A 23,228-nucleotide genomic window follows, 5' to 3' on the forward strand; every position below is an offset into this window, starting at 1 on the left:
CAATCTTGTCTAGCACTTCAGATGTGTCATATTTTCACACTCTACAAATCAAAGGCAAAACTGTTCAGTTAATATAGACACCATATGCACCCTCCTGATTTTATGCATGCTCTATATGGCTACAAAACTCAATATAGGATCCCTATGTTGCTTGCTTTCATTATGCTAGAGTGCTGTTAAAATTCATAATAAGAGAGCAAGACATGCAGGCATTTGAAATTCCCTTCATGTAGTATTTGAATTTTACTGTAATTCTTGACTTTCTTCTGTTTAATCTTTTGAACTGCTTAGAGAATGGCATTTTATAAAGCAGCAAACCAACAAACAAAACTTTTTACAAAGTTTATTTCTTGGGTACAGTCACATATTATCAGAAGGAGGGAGTAATTGTAACCACCCCTGCCCATTTCCTGTTGCTTAAGAAAAAGGAAAGATTTGAACATAAGACTACTGTACACAATAAACTAAGTAACTAACTACAGAAAAGAAGGTTTTATTCAACATGTAGGTTTTGTATTTTCAGTGCTGTGAGAGAAAAGGTTGGCCCCTACCTTCTCCCCTGCATTATCACCAACTTCAACAGATGGAAGCACAGGTGAACTGATGTAAGATACAACTTACACACAACGGGAAACACAGAGGGAATCCCTCTTCTTTGGAGCACAAGCAACAAAAACATTTCAGAGCTCTGCATTACCACGACAAAAATACAACTTTGACATAAGAGAGAGAAGGACATGTTTTTGTGGCTTCGTTTAGTCCAGAGCGTGCCCACGATCAGAAGACCAATGAAAGAAAATGGTAGGCTGTGCAGTGGAAACTTGCTCAAAATTTTGATAGAGGATATTGCCATCTCTTGGGTTGCTCTTCAATCCGCACAGAAGAATCACATGCATTAATGGGTTCGTCCAGTAACAAGGCAAAGTCTCATCACCTCCCTTGACTTTTCTCCAGAACAGCTCTCATTCCTCACTTGCTTTATCCTTTGAAGAAAAACATCCAAGAGACTGCAGATAAAACAGAAGGAGAGGGGAGGTTTAGAAGAAGTTTGTATCTGTCGGGATGACACAGGATTTTGTCATAAGATCTCTGAAGGATTAGCCTGAACTGTGGTAAAATACACTGTTACAGTGGGTTCAGAATGCAATCGTTTATGTGCTGGGAGAGATCAGCTATAAACATGTAACTCCTGCATTGAAATATCATCATTGGCAGCATTTGTTTCCATTCCCAATTCAAAGAAGTTATCTTTTAAAAAATTCTGTGGAGTCTTCATAATCTTAGCACCTTCTCTTAAATGCAGCTATAGTTATCTCTCTGTTATAATAGGCCAGCAAAGCTCTGCTACAGGAACAGTCAATTGTGGGAACTAAGGTGTCCTCAAACAATATGCTACAGGGCCTTTTCCATAGTAGCTCCTGTCCTTTGGCACCTCATCCAGCTAGTGACTGAGCAGGCACATTCTTCCCCCAACCATTAAAGAACAAAACCTTTTTCATATTCTGCTTTTAGAGATCCAATTATGGTGCCTAACTCAAATCAAAGAAGCAATTTCAACTGGAAAACATGCTGTGACTTAAAACTAGAAACAGACAGGAAATATGTCTACTTTTAGTGGTCTCCATGTGAATGCATTCTTTTTACCCTTGCAGCATATTAAAAAAAGTCTGGAAATGACATTAAAAGCCAGGTATACTTAATATATGAAGTATCTGGTGTTTAATATTAATCAAGTCATTAGGGTGACAGTTTGGGATGACATTACCTCTCTATTGCACTCTAAATAGGGGACACCAGGACGGCAGCAGACTCCAAGCTACTTGACCAAGGTAAGTGAAAAAACTATGATACAGTGACTATAAAGTGATCTTTAAAATTCTGCTTAATAGCCTTTCCCAACTAGAAGTTGGTGTGTTTTCTATTAGCATGACAGAACGGATGGTGAGTCATTTATAGGAGATGGAGGAAATCTGACAACAATCCCTTATCCAAAAAACATGGGGAAGCAATGAGCAGAGCTTGGAAATGTTATCTTTCAAATACAAAACCTGGAACTGCTCAGATAGCATGATCAGTGATCACACTCAGAGAACACCAGAAGCTGTAGTCCAAATGTAACTTTCCCCTGCTCTGTGCTACATTATTCATTATAACAGAGAAATATTTCCCCCCAACATTACTTGCCTTCATTGGCTTGCATACTAAAATGTGCACAAAACCTCCAAATAGAACCTATTCAACAAAAAGGAAACAATTTTAATTTTATGTGACCTGACACACATTAAGTGCACTAATAGCTATGTGGATCTCTTGTTTATCGACAGCAGCCTCACCCTGACTGTTCACAGAGTTCACCTTCACAATCTCCTCGCACTGAACACCTCTTCTGCCAAATGAATGTCAAGAGTAATTAATTACACCAGATCTACTTGGAACATCAACATCAGTTGAATGTTCATATTTAGATAGTGCAGACTGCCTGGAATCAACATTTTTAATTGTCTTGTGTATGCTGTTTTAGGGAGAAAGGCCTTCTTAACTAAAACAGGAAAGGAGGAGGAGAAAGGGCAGTGATTGCTTCTTATTGCTGCTGTTGCTTCAAGTGGTTCAAATCTAGTTCATATTTTCCAGAAGCACAATGCATTTCCATTTTCATGCTACACGTAATGCTGTTAACACTCCCAGGGTTTCTCCCAAGAAAGGACAATGCATGCAATGCACTATTCTAATGTTTGAAGTTGAAAGTAGTTTTGGTGGCAAGGTATGTTAAATGGGGACAGGGCTGGCCCAGAGCCAGGGTACCCTTCCAACACCTGCCTAAAGGGAGACCTCTTTACCAATTGTCACATGCTGTCGCAGACAGAACTGCCTCCCACCCACAAATTCCCTGAGTCTCTTCCATCCAGCTTGCAGGCATGCTAACAGAAAATACGTGGTTAAAATGAAGAGGCTGATGAGCTGTGGAAAAATCCCAGACTTGTGTCCACAAGCTGTTCCCCTTCATAGAATAGTGGCAGAAGCGCTGCTTCGGCATCCTGCAGGGAGCAGAGTTGACTTAGAACTGTTGTCTGTTCCATCTGGCTGCTCACTGGAAGGGCAACGGTCTCTTCACTTAAGCTAAGCTCTAATGGGGAGCATGCAATTAACTGCACTGTGCAATTATCACAAAAGGTCAGGACCACAAAGGTTGAGGACTTCTGGCTTACAATGGCCCAGATGGGCCTCAACTCAGAATATACTGAATTAAAACACCATTTGGCTTTATACTTGCAATGGGAATGTAATGTTGGCTTGAAAACAGAAAAAAAAGTCAACCTAGTACTTTCCATGAAAAAAAAAAGGTAAAGCCACAGCATCTTTAAAATACAGACACTGCAAAACACTGCTGGGAAGAAACACAGTTCTATGGGAAGATTTTATTTGCTCCTATTAAAACATGACCCACTGTACATATGTGTAGCCATGATAGGTTTGTGTTATCCAAGTATCAGAAATACTTTCTATATAAAGAGGGTGTGTATTTTTTCTGCTTAAACTAGAATATGATCGGTCTTCTATTTCATCAAAATACAGAATTTCAACATATACTCACAGAATCTGATTTCAAAAGTTAGCAATTTCACTTTTCAGCAACTTTTCAATACTGTCATAGCAAGAAACTGTAAGGCAGAAACTCACCATGTCACTAGCGTTCAAGGCGGTTTACCACCTCCCGAACTGTGGCTATAAGATTCTCATTCTCCTGTGGATTTGCCAGAATAATGTTGTGCAGCCGATTCATATATGAATCTATGGTGTCCATTGTAGGGGTTTCTCCACTACCTGTAAGACATAAAATATAAAAAGAAATAGAATACAGCACAAGAACTGCAGCAATAGCAGCCACTATTGTTACAAGAGAGGCAAACAGCTATAAAAGAGATAGCAGCTCCGATCTTCAAAGTGCTGTTTGTACAAGGCATTCAAAACGAGTGCAGTTCACATAGGTCCAAGTGCTTAGACAACAATGCGATGAAATTGAAGGACTACATCATTATATAGTGTGTATGCCTATTCCTGTTAACAGGCCTTCAAAGATCAACAGCTGCTGCCACACAATGAATACAGACTGAAAAACCATATTATGGAGTAGAAAGAGTGGCACAACCTCCTTTAGCAAATTCTTCCCACTTGCAGGTCCCAATACTTTATTCTTCAAATAGCTCTAACACTTGACATGTAGGAGACAGTCACAATGCCATAAACTCCCAGCCATGTGGAATCCCCAGCAATTCAGGTTCTGAAAAGGAACAGATGCTTTAGACTGGAAAGCCTTTTCACCTGGTAATGGGACTCCAGCAAAGCTGCTGGTTAAGGCCTGCCGCAAAGTCTCCAGGTGTTGCTGTAGCACAGTGTTGCGACTGCGCTCCTGTATCACATCTACCTCCAGCTTCTCCACTGCCGTGCGCATGCTTTCCACATGCTTCTGCAGGGCGGCGTTTCTTTCCTCAAACTCCATGTTGGATTTGCGCAGCTGACGCAGTTCTGCTTCCCGTGCTGTCAAAAAAACCACAACGTAGGAATTATTTATAGTCCACTCCCATACCCGGTATTTTCAACAACTGTGTGAGGAAAATATTTCAGTCTTTGCTGAATTGTGAAGATCCAAATTTCTGGATCCAAAGCAATTCCGGAGTCAAGTGACAAAAGAACATGTGGCAATATGATTCCAATGGAAGTCAATTTTAGTAACAATATCAAAGAGGACTAGTTTCTCAAGACACACTTTGGGAAAACTACAAAGAAGGGTCATCCTTCTTCTTTCTAATACAAGCAGAGAAATAAAAGAGTAGGGATGGAATAAATATTAAATTTAAGCTCAACAGGTGTGTAAAGTGCATCAAAACTGGGAACATATTGGACGATGAACCACAACTGTTCAAAAGAGCGTATGTCCTGTTACTGTAGAGACCTATTTTAGCAAGAGGGCGTAGACAACCTAATTGTTCTCTTCCATCTCTTGCATTTGCGGCTACATTAAAGTGTTGCCTAGAAGTCTACACCATCTGCTTGTTAAGTAAAGTATCTCTGTGTTCCTTGTACATTAATGTGACTTTGGTGGAGTTAAGAGGAATATGACTAGGCAGCCAGTCCTGTTCTTAGATATTGCTCTCTAGTACAATGCAAGTATCTGCTTGCAAAAGTGTGGCAACAATGGACCAGGTAGAGCCATAAAATTCAAGAGGAAACCCTCTTTCTGCAGATTCTGGCTGCCACCAGAAGTCATGTGGGGCTTAGAATGGGATGCAAGAAACCAGAAGCCGTGTTCTCTCTATAAATGCCTCTTGCAGAAAGCAGCAGCTGCAATAAGGTGATGGCTCTTTGTTTTGACAACACTGAATAACTATAACACTGAATCAGAGCAACACATTTTACACCTTGAATCTAAAAGCAGTTTCGTATCAAGCCATTTTTTCAGTTTTGCATTTGAATGTCAGTCAACAATTTTAGGCTTTATGTATATTTATTATTAAGCTGTTTTCAACTCTTATTTCAGTCACACAGCAAAATGTTAACAAAAACAGATAAGCCAAACACTAAATACCATTTCATCTGCTCTGTTGGCAGAATATGTGTGTGTGAATATATACATGAAATAGAGAGATGGATGGGCATATGGATGGATAGCCAGACAGACATCGAGCAAGGGACCTATACGTTGCATTATACTCACCTTTACTGTGGTTCAGGAACTCTTCCGTGAAGATTGGAATATCAAAAACAGATCTCTCCTTTGTATCAGTTTCTTTCTACAGACAGACAGACAGACAACAGCCATGTTACACTGATGATTATCTGCATTTAACAAATCAGTTCAAGACCAAGGGTGGGCAACACATAATCCTCCAGATGCTGGACTGCAACGCTCATCATCCTTGTCCATTTGTTTTGCTGGCTAGGGCTGGTAGAGAGTGGCAGCCCAACAATATCTGGAGGATCACAAGTTGACCTTCTCTACATATGATATTTAGGAGAGTAGATGGTGGGGATTTGGACAAACCGCTCTCTTATTTTGTAGCAGAGGAAGTGATGAAAAGCAGGGCCATTCCATACACCCTGCTGAAAAATCAGTTCCATCAGTCCTGTCCTCATATAACCATCACAGGAGCAATCATTATTCCATTAGGCTGAAGCACTGAGGAAAAGCAAGGCTGCTCCTCCTGTTCTGCTGGAAAGCTACCTGGCCCCTTCTCTCCCTCCATGGTTTCCGTTCCAGCTTGTCAGAACTACTGTTCAAGTTTATGAATTATTGCCTGAGTTTTGCTCCCCTCTTTCCTCTTCTCTACTCATTTATTTTCCTTCTGTGTCGTGCTGTTTAAACTGTGAGCCTCAGCAGGAAGAAGTTGTCTTGTTTTTATTGATAGTGTGAATGCCACTTTGGGGGCCTTTTAAGCTGAAGAGCAGCACAACAATGTTTTTAATAAAACAAGCAAACATTAAGTGAAATGAAGCATACCAGCAGTGTTCCTTTGTTTTGTCCATTAAAGGCTTCTCTAAGGCAGCAGTAAAGGTGAGATAGTAAGCACACTTGCCTAGAAGCAAGTCCTACTTAGTTAAAGTAAATGTATTTTAGGGATGCACTGCATACATATCTCTGTCTCTATATTTGAAATGCTTTTCTTCACCAAGTGAAGCAGCGCTGATCGATTTTTCAGGTTTTGGAGAATAACAGGCACACAAATGATACAGAATGGATGGTGGCATGGTAAAAAATGTTTAATCATCTCCTACATCTTTGTTTCCCTTTTTTCCTTGCCAGCAGTTGCTTCAGGACAAGCATCCGTCAGGGTTGCTTACGTCCTCTTATGAACACATATGCTCAGTTCAATGGCACGTTGAGGGCATTTGCCCTAAATCACAAGCAACACTTGGTGGCTGATGAATAGCCAAGTAAAAGGTATCTCTGAAGTGCTGTTTGGTGGCTCTTGCTAAAATATCATTCTAATGAGGTTTTATCATCCCAGCTGTGCATAGTTTAGAAGTATGGTAAGGGATAGAGGGAGGTTGTCTGAAGAAGGCCAGCTAGAGAGGGAGGCAATCTGCTTTGCCAGAGGTCATTCTTTCAAGGACAGCTCTTGCCTTTACTTCTGAAGGCAAGCACCAAATTGATTTATTGCTGGCATTAAACAATAAAATGCCAGCGGAAGGGCCAAATAGGCATAACTCAGAAGAGCAACGACCAGATCTCTTGATGGACTTTTCTCTTCTCAAAGACTAAGGCTTCCATTTTTATTGCTACAGTGGGTTTTTTCCCCTCAACACCTTTTTCTCAAACCTGAACTAACTCTCGAAGGCACTATTAGCCCAGCTGAGGATGGGTAAAAATATAGACATTGGCCTCCCACTTCCATACTCCCACAGTCTGAAACCAGGAAAGCCACATGGAGTGGCATCCCACTGGCCTGGGATCAAGAGGTCCCCTTCTCTTGCACTGTTTGCCCAGTCCTGGATCTTTCTCATTTCTCACCAGAACTCAGCCGGGCAAGGTCACTTTAGTGTAATGTATCTATGAAAAAAGAAAGATCTGTAGGACATGACGCAGATCAACTGACACTAAGCATATGAATGGGATTAAGAATAAAAGCACAAACCCAGGGTTGTGAAAATTTTGAGGAAACAGCTACTTTTAAAAACAGTAATTTCTTCCTGTTCTCAAAGTTCTTGAAGTCTGATAAGGAGGAATCTAGGCTTTCACAGCATGCCTTTGTAATTATGGAAATACAACTTTCTTCTTTGTCTGCTCCCTTGTTGTAATCAAACCGGCAGCATAACAATAGAACTGTTAGGCAAGGAGGAAGATTTCTGAGATAACAGGAACATCTCGGCTGCCAGTGTGCACTCAGAAATCCATCCCCCAAAGTACACCAAGCAGAAAATGCCTCTCCCTCGCCTTCGCCAACACCGTGGCCTTTTGTATTTGAACACCTTAGGCTTTAAATGAAGTGTCAAACATGATTTGGGGCCAAGCAAGAAAGCTAAGTGGTTAAGAGCCTACAAGGGAATTCAGGCAGTTAAAGCTCAGTGCTTCATATTGGTGTGTGTCTCATAAAAGGGGCTTGGTGGAGGTGAACAGAGAGCTGTTTGGCTGCCGGCCAAGGCAGACAACACAGTTCTGTGCAACTTCAGAAAACTCTTCTTGTGTCTGCCCAGGCAAACTCAGAGACAGCTGCTGTATCTTCTAATAAAGAAAAACTGAAGTTCCCAAAGCTGCGAGAATTAGAAAGGAATAAAGGAGACATATGAGGGGGAGAAGCAGGGAGGGGAGGCTGGTTCTAGAGGAAGTTGCATAATGTCAAAACATGTTTCCTGTATCACTCACACTATCTTATCAAATATAGACAGTTCTACTTGGAATGAGAGTTTTAAAAAATATATATGTAATAACTGTCCATGGCAACAACCCCTTTAAAGATACCTGAAATAATTCATAATTAATTTTATCGAGGAACCCATCTTGTGACAACAGATCTGCAGCTGCTACAATCCAATATGCTTATGGGAAAAGTCGTTCATTCAGAAATGGAGATTCTGCTATACATGATGGCAATCCCATGATTAATCCCTGCTATTACCAGTTTAAAGCTTTGTGGCAGCAAGGGCAAGAAATACCTTTGCTTGAGATTCTGGATAGCTACTGTTGACTAGCACAGATAGTACTGATTTGACTCAGCAAAACACAGCATCATGCATTTGTCTGAAAACAAGAGCCTATTCTGTACAGCCTTCCATGGGTAACCGAGTGCATAGTATGAGCACATCCCAGATTTCCTCTCCAAATCTGAAGGTCCCAACAAGGATTTTTCTCCAGTGATGGCCCACTGTCTTCACTCTACCCAAGTATGTTTTTGGGGAAATGAAACTTCTGGGGAGACTCCACTTAATCATAGTGACTCTTAAGTTGCTCTTCTGCATAAATTCATCTCAGAACAGTTCACAGCAAAGCATGATTTAAAAAAAAAAGCCCAAAATATAATTATGTCAATAGTACATCACAACCCATTTTATTTCCACATAAAGAACAATCTAATGAATTGCTATATAATAAAAATATGTAATAAAAATGGCATGAACACCCTGCACGCAAGAAGAAAGCAACACAAGGAATGTTTGCCTAAGGCAGCAATATAATTTTACGCTGGCCCTGAATAGTTCCCAATGAAAACTGGTGCTAAACCTTGGAAATGGACAACAAATGGCTCCTTCAGAGTGAAAGCTAGGGGAGGAGGGGAATTCATTTCTTCCCTGAGGGGTAGAGATTCACCAAGTGCCACTCCACATTCTCAGGCAGTTAAGCAATTAAGAAACATTGTTCAGCTTCTAAAAGGCACAGAACTTCTGCTTAACGGAAGAGGAGTAATGAAAAACATCAGCACTCTTCCATTATTGAGTACATTACCCCAGCATGAAACGGATCCTCTTGAGGCCTCCGATGTACTTAAGCCACTCTGAGGCTCACTCGTGGGATTAAAATCATACGGATTTGATTACCACTTCATTGCAAAGGGCTAATTTGTTCAGGCTTAGCATCTTTGTGTCATTTATCATAGATTAGAAAAGAAATACAAAACTGACTGCCTCTTCCATTGTCCCGAAAATGTGACAGAGGGACATTTGTACTAAGCCCCAGTCTAAGAATGGGCTCTGACTTTGAACCTCCAAAAATTACTCTGAAGCTAATATTATCAGCATACATACATATACATGAGGGGAACCACATAAGGTAATTGTTGTCGTTTTTTCAGTTAAACTTGCAAATTCATTCCTGTCTCCTGTTTCGTGTAATATCCACTCGGTTGATCCTCTCTTCACACATCCTGCTACTCTTTTAAGCAGTCATCCCTTACAATGTCTGTAACAGAGACTGTCAGCTCAGAGTCTACTTATCTGTTTTTCTTTTCTTTTATTTACATGCTACCATTGTCCCAAGATGGGTCCAAAGGTGGCTAAGTGCTTGGGGCAATAATGTTTTCATTAACAATAAGTTTTGACTCTGGTGGATTTACATAAGGAGGTGAACCTCTAAATCTTCCTTCTTGGTGAAAAATAAGGGTGCTGAAATTTGTTAAGCGTCTTTATATTGGCAATGAAACAGAACCATTTGGCTTTCAGATTCCGCAGCAGAATTCATCTGGACAGAAAGCAACTATCCCTGGCTATAAAAAGTCCTTTCTGTCTCGACATCAGGTCAGAAACCAAACTGTCCAAATACTCTGTATTATTTTAGATCACCAGGAACCAAAAAACGCCACCTCCTCCTAAGCTGGGGAGACCAAAAACCCTACATACCAAGACTGAGTTTATTTTACTTTCTGGTACTTAGTAAGCACCACATAATCCACATGCTGCTCATGTTATCCTCTTTTTAGACTGGATATTGGTGTTACAAAAGGTTAAGATATTGGCTTAGCAATTCTACTGAGGAGATATAGAGGATTAGTCCACAACTCCTGAATGTGTCCAAAACATACCACTTCACATTATTTAATCTGACACACGCATGGGCTTGCTTATAAACTGTATGGGGATCAGCTACAAGTACCTGCCACCTTCAACTATTCAAGCAAAAAAGTTAACCCTGGATGTATCAGAAAGAATAAAGTATTTACCTCATGGTTATGAGTAGCCTGCCGTGCTCCTTCTGAAACAAACAAGCAAACAAATATAAACATAATGAATTTTGAACAAAAATTCAATCTGTTGCGTTGCCTGAAGACACATTCCACAAGCTCTTCTTTAGTCATACCATTAACTCATACAAGATCATTAATTTAATGTTACTGTTTAATTAGCAAAAAGGCCATCATTATGACTTGCAGAGACAGTGTGGATGGAGAGAAGGCCTGTATGCTTGATGCAGATGTCTAGGCACACAAAGCACTGAGATGCACATAGCGCCTCCATATCATGTTCCTCTCTGTGGAGACTGGAATATTATCAAGGTTTGCTTCCATGAGTGGGTCTATGTCATAGACATAAAGGCAACCATTCATATATATACAGGATCACATTAAGGAGTGCTGATGAACCTTATTAAGACTGAAATCAAACTTGAAATCAGAAACTAATACACCCAGACCAGACACAAAGTCTGTATTATGTATCATGTATGTCTCACATCCGCTTCACATTACCCACTCATAAACTGGCCATAAACTACTATGGAATAGAGAGGAGGCTGAATACATGCTAGAATGTTCTTTCCTACTTCCTAGCATGTATTCAGCCCTCCTCTCTATTCCATAGTAGTTTGTAGCTGGAATATTAGGAGCAACCAGCTACTAATAGGATGCACAGAGGAACCACTAGAATTTTTATGTTGTTTGAATTGTCTATCCTTCCAGAATAAGACTTACTTTCTAAGAATTCATTCATTTAGACTAGCTCTTACATACATCTATGAAGATATACCATGCATCAAGCAAAATGAAAAACTAGTCGAACAGAGTGTCAACCTATTATTTAAGACCTGTAATAAGTGAGCATGAAATTAATAGGTCAAGAGTTCTGGTAGAGTTGTGTGTTACCTTTAAGATTCTTGTTGTATAAATCAATACCTTGTCTATGTGATTTGCCTTTTTGTCTATCTTGTGCTTTCCTGCTAAAGACTTTATACGCTTCAGTCTTCTGGTACTGCTCCAGTTCCCTCATATAACGTTCCTTATCTCTATCTGCTTCATCAAGGTAGCGCTGCGAAAAGATAACAGATCATTTTCATCCCTTTAGCATGTAAAGCAAATTAACCAAGCAAGAGAATTTCTTTCACAGACTTTGACTATCTGAACAGTCAGAACAAGAAGAAACTGAAAGATCTGATCTAGAGCTTTGGTGACTTTCTTCTTTATGTCTGACCACACTTTGCACCATGAGTTGGGGGTTCTTCCCCTGTATCCTGTCTATCCAAAATCAAGAACGCACAGGAAGAAATCTCAACGGCTTGCCCTCAAATGTGGAATTCCCAGCCACTGGACAGATGTCAAGTCCAATTCATTTCAGAATGTAGAAAACCATCCTATCTGAACTGACATTTACTTCTCAGGGTTAAGCAAGCATACACCAATTTCAGCATATCATATTTTGTATTTTAACTGGCCCCTGGTTTTATTAAGGGCTCTAAAGTGCTGTTACCTATCTTGAGCTCTTGTTAGGGGGGTGGGTTACAAAGGGGGAGGGGGAAGCGATTTTTATCTCAAGCTTAATTGCACATAAACAAATCACATCCCCCTGTTTCTGTTTGGGATGAATCGAACCTAGAATTTTAGCTTCCACAACAGTGATGTGCCTGAATAAAGTTCTAAAGAAATCATATGAAATGTTGCCTTGAGCCTTCTGTCACATTTGCTTAATGAACAGAGCTCGGCTGCAGAAGACTTCAAAGGGATCTGTCAACGTGCAAAGAACTTAAATAGTAGACACAAGCTAGCATGGAAATCATGACACCCTTTCATATAAAAGCCTCCTCTGTCCTGCTTTTACGCTCTCCTTTAAATTTGCTTCAGGCTTCTCATTTTATGCTAGTTCACTTCCTTATCTAGAAATTGGCAGAGAATGAGGCAGGTGTGAGTGATAGTTTTGTTTTTCTGGAAAGTAAAAGAGGCATAAATACCCTAAAGGCACCAGATCCCATCTGATCTTGAAAGCTAAGCAAGGTCAGTTCTGGTTGGTACTTAGGTGGGAGACTGCCAACAAATACCAGGTGCCGAAGGCTATATTTCAGAGGAAGGAATTGGCAAAGCTCTAAAGAAAACCCATTGAAATTCATGGGGCTGCCATAAGTTGATAGGCAACTTCAAGGCACATACACACACAAAGAAGAATACAGAATTGGTGACAATGCTTTTATCTATATACAATATACAGAACAAAAGGTTAAGGGTAGCAAGGATGATTAGCACTGGCTTTGGTCGATTCTGGTGACTGGAGGAAACATGATCTGGAGCAAAAATTTCTACATACACCCCACCCCGGGATTTATTGTACTAATGGAGAATACATCTGTCAATATCACAACAAAAGTCCATGATGCAACTACGCTTATATGCAGACAGTGATCTGAATTTCTCTAAACTGTATGAATAGGCAACAGAGGCCCGGTACAGACCACCCAAAAAGGGCGGTCTGCCGGTGCCCTTGTTTGCTCCACAAGGAAGCCGTAGTGGACAAACCGCACGGCTTCCTCACGGAGCAAAAAGAACTCTCAAACAGCAGATTTTTGTGATGCAATAATGATGCCGCAGTGCGCCAATGGCGCACTCACGAGGTCATTATGGTGCCACAACGTGCGGATGCTAGGCATCTGTTGCGTCAAAATATGTGCTAGGGTTGCGGGGCATCTATAAGCAACACCCCGAGGCAACCCTAGCACACCATCAAGACGGGCCACGAGGCCTGTCTATACCAGGCCAGAATGACAGCTATTGTCCAATTTAACTGTGGAGTGATAGAAACTGGGTAAAGAGTTATGTTATCTATCAGAAGCAGTACATTAGTTGCGGGGGACATACAAGTAGAAGACAACTCTTGAACTCATGGTTTGGGGCTTCTCACAAAAACCTGGTGGGAAAAATTATGCTGGATATGAAAGGGCTTCATCTGATCTAGCAAGTCTCCTCTTATATGAACCTGGTAAATATTGGGTTACTGGTGTTTTCCCATACATGGCCTTTGCTTATCAATCACCTGTTCTCTGTTCTTCAGGTTCATTCCTCTTGAAACAGTGGAATCCCATGTAGATTTCCTTAGAAACAAGTGTCACTAATTTCAATGTGGCTTAGTCCCAAATAAGTATGTATAAAGACTGCAGCCTGAATTCCCCCTTTAACCCTGAGCACCCCACATACAGTGGTACCCCGGGATACGAAAGCACCGCGTTACGAAATTTCCGGGATACGAAAAAATTCCATAGGAAAAAACTGTTCCGGGTTACGGTTTTTTTTTTTTTTCGGCTTACGAAAAAAAATTTTGGTGCTTTTCGGCGCTTTTTCGCACCAAATCGCGGCTTCCAGCGCTAGCGCCTATGGCATTTTCGGCTTGCGAAAGATTTCGGGTTACGAAGGGCGCCGCGGAACGGATTATTTTCGTAACCCGGGGTACCACTGTAGCTTCCTTGACTGGCTAGTTATGGTAGCATGTGTCAAATAAAATAAAAAAGAGTATGCCAGCCACAGATGCTGGCGAAACGTCAGGAATAAACTCTTCTAGAACATGGCCACATAGCCCAAAAAACCCACAAAAAACTATGGATGCTGGCCATGAAAGCCTTCAACTTCACAAAAATGAGTACTGTATGTTTATAACAACGTTTTATTTGGTGTACTTCATGCCAGACTATTTAATTTTCTTAGGTGATGAGCCCATTGGAAACAGAATGAATAAGGCTACAATATCAGAAACAGTTACCTGGTAGTAAGCCCCACTGAAATCCTCAACGGGACTTACTTCTTATTAGATGTGTACAGGATTGCTCTGTTAGAAAATTGCTGTAAGCCTCTCTCAGCCCAGGGGGTTGAGTGGGACAACAAACACATCAATAAAAGCAAGTCAATGGGCAGCTTCCCACTTCCAAACATCATTCTGGTTCTTTTGATTTTAAAAAAAAAAAAGCCTAATGAAGCATTGCTCCTTATACCAAAGCCCCAGAAAATTAAGCTTCCTCAGCATCACCAGCAGCCTTTCTAAGTGGAAAGATAAATCATCTACAGCACCCCCATTTTCAATTTGCATCCTGCTCCTTCAGGCATAGCTGTCTTTTCCAGGACACCAGCTGTACTGATGAATCTGTAGGATAAAGTAATTCTAACTGTTGGCAATCTAGCTTGTCATTGCCCCTTACCTTCTATGAGAAGAGACAAACTCTTGCCTCATCACACTTTGTGGTTCTCTCCTAGGAATCTAAAGTACCAGATCACATTGTAGAAAACACATCAAATTCCATATGGGGAAAGGTATCAGAAACATCCTGAAGACACACAACAGCAACAACAAAAATGAAGCGGTACCCGTTTTTCCTCAGGAGGAAGTTTGCTCCATTCATTCCCCAGCATCCTGGTGATTTCTGGGAATGGAACTTCAGGCCTTTTCGCTCGCAGTTGCTCCCTTCGTTCATTCATAAACCGCACATATCCTGTTAGGGGAGATTTAGGAGCATTGCTATCTCTTAAGGGTTTCTTCCTCTTCCGCCCTTTGGACCAGCCACCTCTCTTGGCTCTTTGCTGTTAGAAAAGAGAAAGAAACACTTTCTGTGTAAGACATCCTTTCTTTTAAAACTATTTTATCATTTAATTGGTGTCAGACAAGGGTGCCTAGGATGTCCACACATTGTGGCAGAGGTGGGAATCAAAGAAAACCTTTACTCTTGGTGACTGAAGTAAGCACTGTAGCAGTCTGTAAATCTGGTGGGTTAAAGGAGTAGAAACTTCACATTTGGCCACATTGATGGGCTTTTCTACACTTGGTGGTATAAGGGTTAGAAAACACAACAGGAGGCATCAGGTGGCATTGCAAGAAGCAAATAAGGGCATGAGTGCTGAATCTTAAAAGAATAGGCTTTCATTAGTTAGCCGAAAACAGTCATATCACTGGAAGGATAAATAATGTTATCATTGATTAAACAGATTTTTTTTTGCCAGAATGCACCTTATGAAGGGTTATGGACAGATAAAAGAGAGGATGTTGGGGTAAGCTTGATATTCTGGAGATATACATAATAAAATATTTATTAGGCTAGCAAACTCTGGAGATGAATGTCAGCTCATTTACTGTATTTCACCCACAACAAAATTCTAATTAAATGGCTTTGCAGAAAGAAAGAAAAAAATCACAAGATGATTGTGTAATAAGATGCCAGGTTTTGTTCTCCCTGACCAAAATTTGCAATTTACTTATGCCTTTAACGGTAAGAAGTGATAGCATTAGGCATTACCACTATAACTAGTATAAATGCCGATGCCATCCCTTTACTGAGGCAGAGAAAAAGGAGGAATGCTAATGAAACCTCAGACAGTTGTCTACTTTCACTTTAAAAAAAACTGATATGAATGGATAGAGAATTCAGATGGAGGAGGTGAAGTTAGATTTCTCCCTATAATTTTTGCTCACCTCCTCCTCAGGCCTCGGTTCGCTATTTTCAGCTTTATTAGATGACTCATTTCGCAGCAGTTGCGTTTGCAGCAAGTCCTCTGCAAAATCTGGATTGTTGGTAGATTGCAAAGCACTGCCAGTGCACAGTCCTTCCGAGTGATTCAACCTGGGGGCGGGGGGTAAAATCAGGTAAGATAGTCCTTCTATCATCAGGACAAACTGCTTCCCATTTTACACCAAGACATTATGTGATATTGTAAATGCTTCTGTAATTGGAACTGTGCCATAGGCAAATAAAACTAATCTGAATCTGATATTGTAATTAATAGATGTATTTATAAAACAAACCAGACATATCTGAATGTTGTGCCTGACAGAGTGATTTTTCTTACACAGTCTACGTCACTTATTAGATATTTTTATTCAATGACATATTCATCTTAGTCGGTAAAATCAGTATGCATAGATCTTGGAAGAGACCCCAAGGGCAACCTCCTTCTGCCATGCAAGAAGACACCATCAAAGCATCCAGCCATCCAGCCTCTGTTTAAAAACCTCCAAAGACGGAGACACCACCATATTGTGAGGCAGCATATTTCACTATTAAATTCTTCCTAATGTTTAGGTGGAATCTCTTTTTCTGTAGTTTGAATCCATTGCTCCGGGTTCTATTCTCTGGAGCAGCAGAAACCAAATTTGTTCTATCTCAATATGACATCCCTTCAAATATTTAAATATCATGTCACCTCTTAACCTTCTCTTGCCCAGGCTAAACAATATCTCTCAGAGGAAGATGGTCTCTCCTTCCCTTTTAAGATGCTGCTTTCCTAAATCTAATTCTTTGTGGCTGACTTATTTTCAGCCCTCATTTTAAATTTTTAAAAAATAACACTTGATATCAAACTCTCCCCTCCAATGTAACAAGGAAAACTCAGTGTGTGTTCTGAACAGATGTTAAATGTTGGCAGATTACTAAAGATGGAAATGTATTTTGGAAGTGGAATTTTAAGCTGAAGCAAACATCATCTATTAAGCCAATTATTTTAAGAAACCCAACACTGATCCAAGAATGCATGAGCAAGCTTAGAACAGTTACTTACCCAGGTGGGACAACATCATTGCTTTCCTTTGAACCATCATCTTCTGGAAAATGGGAAGGGGGAGATGATGTGCCCATTGGGATCTCCATTAGTGCTGCTAAAGAAATAGGTGAGCGTTATTTGTTGTTCCTCGGCATTACTTTTTCTTATTCCTCTTTACAGTCCAGCAAATAGAATTTTCCTCTTAAATGTCTCAATAACACTTACATCCAAGGACATAAATCTAGGAGTGCAGATTTAAGGTCCGATCTGTAGGTTGCTCAACTCCAGCTCATTTCAATTGATCTTGGGTGACATTCTGAAATGACCCCACTGAATTTATCCAAAGGTATGCATTCTCCATCTATAGTGTTTCAGGCACTCACATCATCCTACAAACCTTTATAACCTGCTGACATTATCCCTTCTGTCTGCAATTTATCCACATTTTCTGGTCTGATCATAGAGTTGGTTGAGTTGCTACTAACTGCAACCAACATGCAATACTGTCTTTTAAAAATGTACTACATCTAATAAAACATTAGTGCAGACTACAAGACTTAGTGCAGATGATTGTGCTATCGCACTTATATATATTTACCTTCACTTACTATCCCCTACATATATAAGAGTGAGGGAGACCCTGTGACCCTCCAAATGGTGGCTGAAACTGATGTGAGATGGAGTCCAACCATGTTTGAAAGGCCACACGTCCTACTGCCCTGCTGTATTAATTCCCCTGTGTGAAGCTTTAGATTGCAAGCTCTTTGGGGCAAAGATATGTTGTCTTCTTGTACTGCTCTATAAAATGTCATGTTCAACAACAGACCTATACAAAAACAGTTGGCCCTCCATATCCACAAAGTCTGTATCCACCATTTCAAGCATTGATGACTTGAAAATAGTGAAGAATGTTGGGAACTGGAGTTATATGACATCAAGAGAGCAGTTCAAGTTCCACCGCTGATACAAAGTGAAGGATCTGAGTAGAGTAGTTGTGAAGGCATGGCAAGAGGTTCATAGTGTGTGAGGTGTTGTTGTAACCTAATATTTTTTTCCAATTCAAAGGTGATTCACTTTCACCCCTGCATCCATCAAGCCGACTCTGCAGAGGTGTAATACTGTGAATACAAATTCAGGCCTCACTTCTACCTAGTAGCATTCTTACTACTGTACATTACAGAGTCAGAGAAGCACATGTTCCCCTTAAGGGAAATCACGTTGCCCCCACCGATACTGGTGCCCAAACTATCTGTGGATTTATATCCTCTGACTATCAAGAACATTTTGAAAGACATAAAAGGACAACAAAAAGAAAAAAGAATAATCAAATAATTCACAGCAATTTATAGGCTTTTTAAAAAAGAAAAGGAATAGCAATTGCAGCCTGTGAAAAAGAGTCAGATGGGATTTTACTGCTACAATGACATTTGCTTTACAGATACTGCAGACACTGTTCATCTCAGGTAAAATTCACTGTCTCCCCCACTAGCTGCACTGAGATGAAGGGGGAGCCTAGCAAGCACATTCTGATGCATGTGCCTTTCATGCTGGCTTTCAAGATTTATTTATGTACTGTAAGAAAATACACTTTGCTGCTTTTAACCTGTTCAAATCTCACTATATATTACACATATAGGTGTTACAGATTGAGATGGCTCAGGCTATAAGACATGATAAATACATCTCTTTGGGTGTACAACCAAGTTATTCTTTTAAATAAGCATTCAGTTAATGTCCAGACCAGCAGATCAATGGAAGGTCTAGGTGAAACAGATGCTCTACATCAATCTTGCTGCCTCCAGGGAAGGATGCTATACCAGCCCATCTTCCATTCACATTGTGAAGAAGGGTGATGTAAGCGATGCCAGTTCTAATAAGCAGACACATCATTTCCTAAAGATGTAAGGAAGCAATCTACCCCCTGTTCCCTAAGAAAGGGAACAGAAACAGCTATAAATTAGCTGCAAACCTAACTCACGGGTTGAGTGTCAGAATGATGGAAACAACGAGAACAGTTGCCATAGGTGGGAGATGATCCTACAGACAAGATTTGCAAGGATTTCATTGAAATCTGAGGTGACCATAACAGGGGGACGGGGGACTTCAGCTGCTTTCTTTCTGTATGCCATGTTGCTGTTGGCCAGAGAAGAAAACATCTACAGTTGCCCCTCCTAACTTGCATATCTGTGATCCGTGGAGGGACAACCTCCACTATTTCTAATGGGGTGTGCGCCATTCAAGCCTATGAGGCTTGAATATGTGCAAGTCTTCGTTTTCGTGGGGGGAGGGGTCCAGAAATGATCTCCTGCAAAAACGGAGGGCCAACTGTATTTGTTAGAGAGACTGTCAAATCGAAAATACATTTAATTTTTAATACAGTCCCTCAAGTTTATACCATCTATTTACAATCTGTCTGGAACATGAACTTCCCTGTAAATGGAACTTCAATTTATATCACAAGGGAGAATCGAGGTTTATTTTCTTACAACTCAATTTGCTTGTTCAAGGGATATGCTTCAGTCCTGAGGAGAAAATATGACCCATACCCAGAAAGCTTTAGTGTTGCAAGAAGAAGAAGAAAAACTGGTTTAAAAGATTTTCAAGCATCCTTCTGAAGGACCACCACTACTGAAGTCAAGGGCATCTAAAAAATTCCAGCCTTCTCACTATGGAGGCATTTATTTCTCTCACAGAGAACAAACACGGTTTAGTTGATGATCACGTTTCAACCACTTGGTACTTGGCCCACTGTATTTCACATTTACCTTCCAGCTGGTATCTCCTGCCTCCCATTTTTATTATTATTGTGTACTAGGCTTGGTTTACGACACCGAAGCTTCACTGGCTTAAAATTCTGCAGGGGAAGCAGCTGGACATCAACACCGCACAAACCAGACTATATAAACACAGGAAGCTAGAAGAACACAGACTACTTTCTTTCTTTAATGCTTTGTTTTATTTAACCCATACGGCTGGGTACTGAAAGTCAAGTTCCAAAATAAGAGGTCGAATATTTATGAACGTGCATGGGTTATTAAGCTATTTCAATAAGGAGAAGGAACAGGGGTGGGAGAAACATTCCCACTGGAACAAACTGAAAAACAAACTGAAAAAAGGATAAAAATGTGCACAGGATGTCAGGTCGAGTTGTACTAGCATTGCGACTTTCAGAATGCTTCCCATCATCTCTAGTCCCACAGCTGCACTCACAAGTACAATGCTGCTGCCACTGCCAGGTAAACTCAGCAGTTGCAAAATAGCAGAAAGGCTTACAGAAACTCAAAAAAGAATGTCTTGGTAAATTATTGTTCAACAGGTGAGAGGTTCCCCTCTCAAGACCCAGAAGCCATAGGTTCAGATGTTGGTAGGCTAAGTCCCACTCAGTTCCTTCCTTCCTTTCTTCCTGTACGCTTTGTCAGAATGAGAAAAATCCTGAACTGGATTCCAAAGGGAAGTAGCACCTTTGCCCTTACACACTTGTGGCATAGCAGGAAACTGCAGATGTGAATAGCAAATCAACATCTACAGAAACTACCATGATCACAACAAGAATGTTAAAATAATGGCTCAGGGGATAGGTCCGTAACATGTCCTTCAATTATAAACACTTAACCTCTTCAATGACAATAGTATAATTCATTAAAAATCTCACAGACTGTACTGTAAGGTGAGCACTAAGGAGACAATAGTAGCATTTGACTCTCAATGTCTCAGTAAATATTGATCTGATTTGATGCTAAAAACCCACACTGCTTGTGGAACCATCAGATCTTGCCATTCCAATGAGCTTTCACTGCCAGTTTCCCATTAGCATTTTAAAGCTAATAATAATAATAATAATAGTAATAATAATAATAATTTGTTTTATATATACAGTATATACCGCTATTCCAAAGATCATAGCGGTGAACAGCAAGTAAGCTAATCAGCAAGTAAGTTAATTTTAATGCTATTGATTTGCAGGGCTCTTCTGACTACAGTGGTCCATCCATATTCACTGAGGATGGGGTGAGAGACCCCTGTAAATGTGGGGAAAACACAAATAAAAAATCCCACTATTCTTTTTACCTGAGAGAACGCCTGTTTTGGAATCTCCAGGTCCTCCAGTGCAACTCTATGGTCAACATCTGCCAGAAGTTGATCACAGAATCCTGCTGGAGGACCTACAAATGTCTGGAGAAGTGTTTTCTCTGGGAGCTTCTAGGTTCTCCAGCACAACTCTATGGTGAACATCTGGCAGAGTTGTCCTGGAGGACCTAGAGATTCCTAGAGATATTAATCAAAACCACAAATAATCAAATCTGTAAAAGTCAAAGCTGCAAATATGGAGGGCCAACTTTAACTACACTGGATCACAACATCACACTTATATCACTTCCTTACTCTTTGGAATATGAATTGCCCTGGAACTGATATTAGGTAGGATCCAATGCAGTGATGATAGTTTAATCCTAGACTAAATCTTGACCAGTACTTGCTAATGTAGGCATGTGCACGAACTACAGAGAAGCCTTAAAGAAGAAAAGGAGTACGCGATCTAAGGATTCAGCACAGTTGTTCAATGGCACCAATGTATACATGCAGTAGTCCTAATGGGCATATTTAGGTTATAATAAGCCAAGACCATTGACTGCAAACTGTCTATGCTAGACATCTAAGCACTAAATTAATTCCCTTTCTTGAATTCTTTTGATTCAGATTCAGCAAAACCCACTCTTAACTGCATATTTTATATGCTGTCTTTAAACAGAGTCTCAAGAGGTATGTGTGTTTTATGGCAATCTCATGAATTTCATAATAAAAGTAATATGAACAAATAACAAATAATAAAATGACCAGGTAGATATGAGAACACAGGGTTGTATCGAGACATAGAGCAGTCCCACTGAAATTGGTAGAGCTAATATTAATCATTAACAATTTAAGACTTACTAATTTTCAGAGAGTCTACCTGAATATAATGAAGACTGAATCAAACACAGGCATTCCTTCAGGTATCTATGTTTTACACAAAGCTTTGACGGTGAACACCAACATCTTGAATCGTACTTGGATAAATCCATTGGTTGCTGCCATCCTACTAGTATTCGCTGTACTTGACTACTGCATGTTTTCTGCGCTGTTCTTTAAAATCTCATTAGCTATTAATTACTTGGTTATGATTCTTTCAAAAGAATGAAGCAGATGACAGCTACCATTTCTAGCCTTAGGCCTCTTCTCAAGCCCTGACAATGACCAATACCATGCAGCCAATTTTTACCATCCAATGGTTGGAAACAGGGTTTATTTGCTTGTTTGTTTGTTTTAAAAAAGGAATGTATAATATCCACTTTAAAATTTGAAATGTTAAGAAGAATATATCATGGAAAACATAATTCAAGTGCATGAAACTAGCAATATTAATATTGCTACTTTTTCTTTACAAAAAAGTATTCTATATGCCCAGAGAGCAAGAATGAATACACTGACTACAAGAAGGTAAAGCGGAACATATATGCAATATATTAGGACAGTGGCAGTTAGAGACTTCCACAAGAAGTGACCATGATATGAATAAATGTAATATGATATGAAGAGTAACAGGACGGATGATAACTAATCTGTAGATAATCAGTAGCAGTAAATGTCTACAAACTGCTTCATCTATGTAATGTATGACATCCTTTTCATAAACTTACCTATAAGTATAAATTTAGGCAATCAAAACATTATTCCCATGGACAGTTGTGGCCAAACACTGACATTCTGCATAACAGATGGTGTTCTCATCTTCTCTTTCCTTCATCAAAGTCTTTACTGGTCAGTTTCCAATATAGCAGGGCAGAAGAGAGAGAGTGACACACAGAAGAGAGAGAAGAGAGAGTGACATTAAACATACTGGCACTACTAAGTAATTAGCCTATACAGAGTGATAAGAAATCATTACTCCAGGGTTTCATGGAATATCACCTATGACAGCTTATGAGTCGTTCTGTTAATAATGTGTATGTCGCTGTCAATATTTCTGCATTTAATATCCCTTTGTACCTA

The 23,228-nt window shown here is 40.1% G+C and overlaps 1 protein-coding gene across 13 annotated transcripts in view; it reads right to left on the reverse strand.

The window, feature by feature from the left end:
* Window positions 1-328: 328 nt before the first annotated feature.
* Window positions 329-23,228, reverse strand: part of HMG20A (high mobility group 20A) — a 46,663-nt gene continuing 23,763 nt past the window's right edge. For 5 of the 13 annotated variants that reach the window (XM_042475029.1, XM_042475030.1, XM_042475027.1 and 2 more), the window contains exons 2-11: window positions 22,877-22,994; window positions 17,217-17,313; window positions 16,135-16,282; window positions 15,036-15,248; window positions 11,565-11,727; window positions 10,647-10,678; window positions 5,714-5,789; window positions 4,321-4,536; window positions 3,679-3,822; window positions 329-1,007 (exon numbers count right to left, since the gene is read on the reverse strand). In XM_042475029.1, the coding sequence (XP_042330963.1) occupies window positions 3,686-3,822; window positions 4,321-4,536; window positions 5,714-5,789; window positions 10,647-10,678; window positions 11,565-11,727; window positions 15,036-15,248; window positions 16,135-16,282; window positions 17,217-17,305 (1,074 nt within the window). In that variant the 5' untranslated portion in view covers window positions 17,306-17,313; window positions 22,877-22,994 and the 3' untranslated portion in view covers window positions 329-1,007; window positions 3,679-3,685. The remainder of the gene's footprint in view (window positions 1,008-3,678; window positions 3,823-4,320; window positions 4,537-5,713; window positions 5,790-10,646; window positions 10,679-11,564; window positions 11,728-15,035; window positions 15,249-16,134; window positions 16,283-17,216; window positions 17,314-22,876; window positions 22,995-23,228) is intronic. The other 8 variants (XM_042475034.1, XM_042475033.1, XM_042475035.1 and 5 more) reach the window with 5 other exon arrangements.

Source organism: Sceloporus undulatus, chromosome 6 (assembly GCF_019175285.1).
Source record: "Sceloporus undulatus isolate JIND9_A2432 ecotype Alabama chromosome 6, SceUnd_v1.1, whole genome shotgun sequence".
Taxonomy (NCBI): domain Eukaryota; kingdom Metazoa; phylum Chordata; class Lepidosauria; order Squamata; family Phrynosomatidae; genus Sceloporus; species Sceloporus undulatus.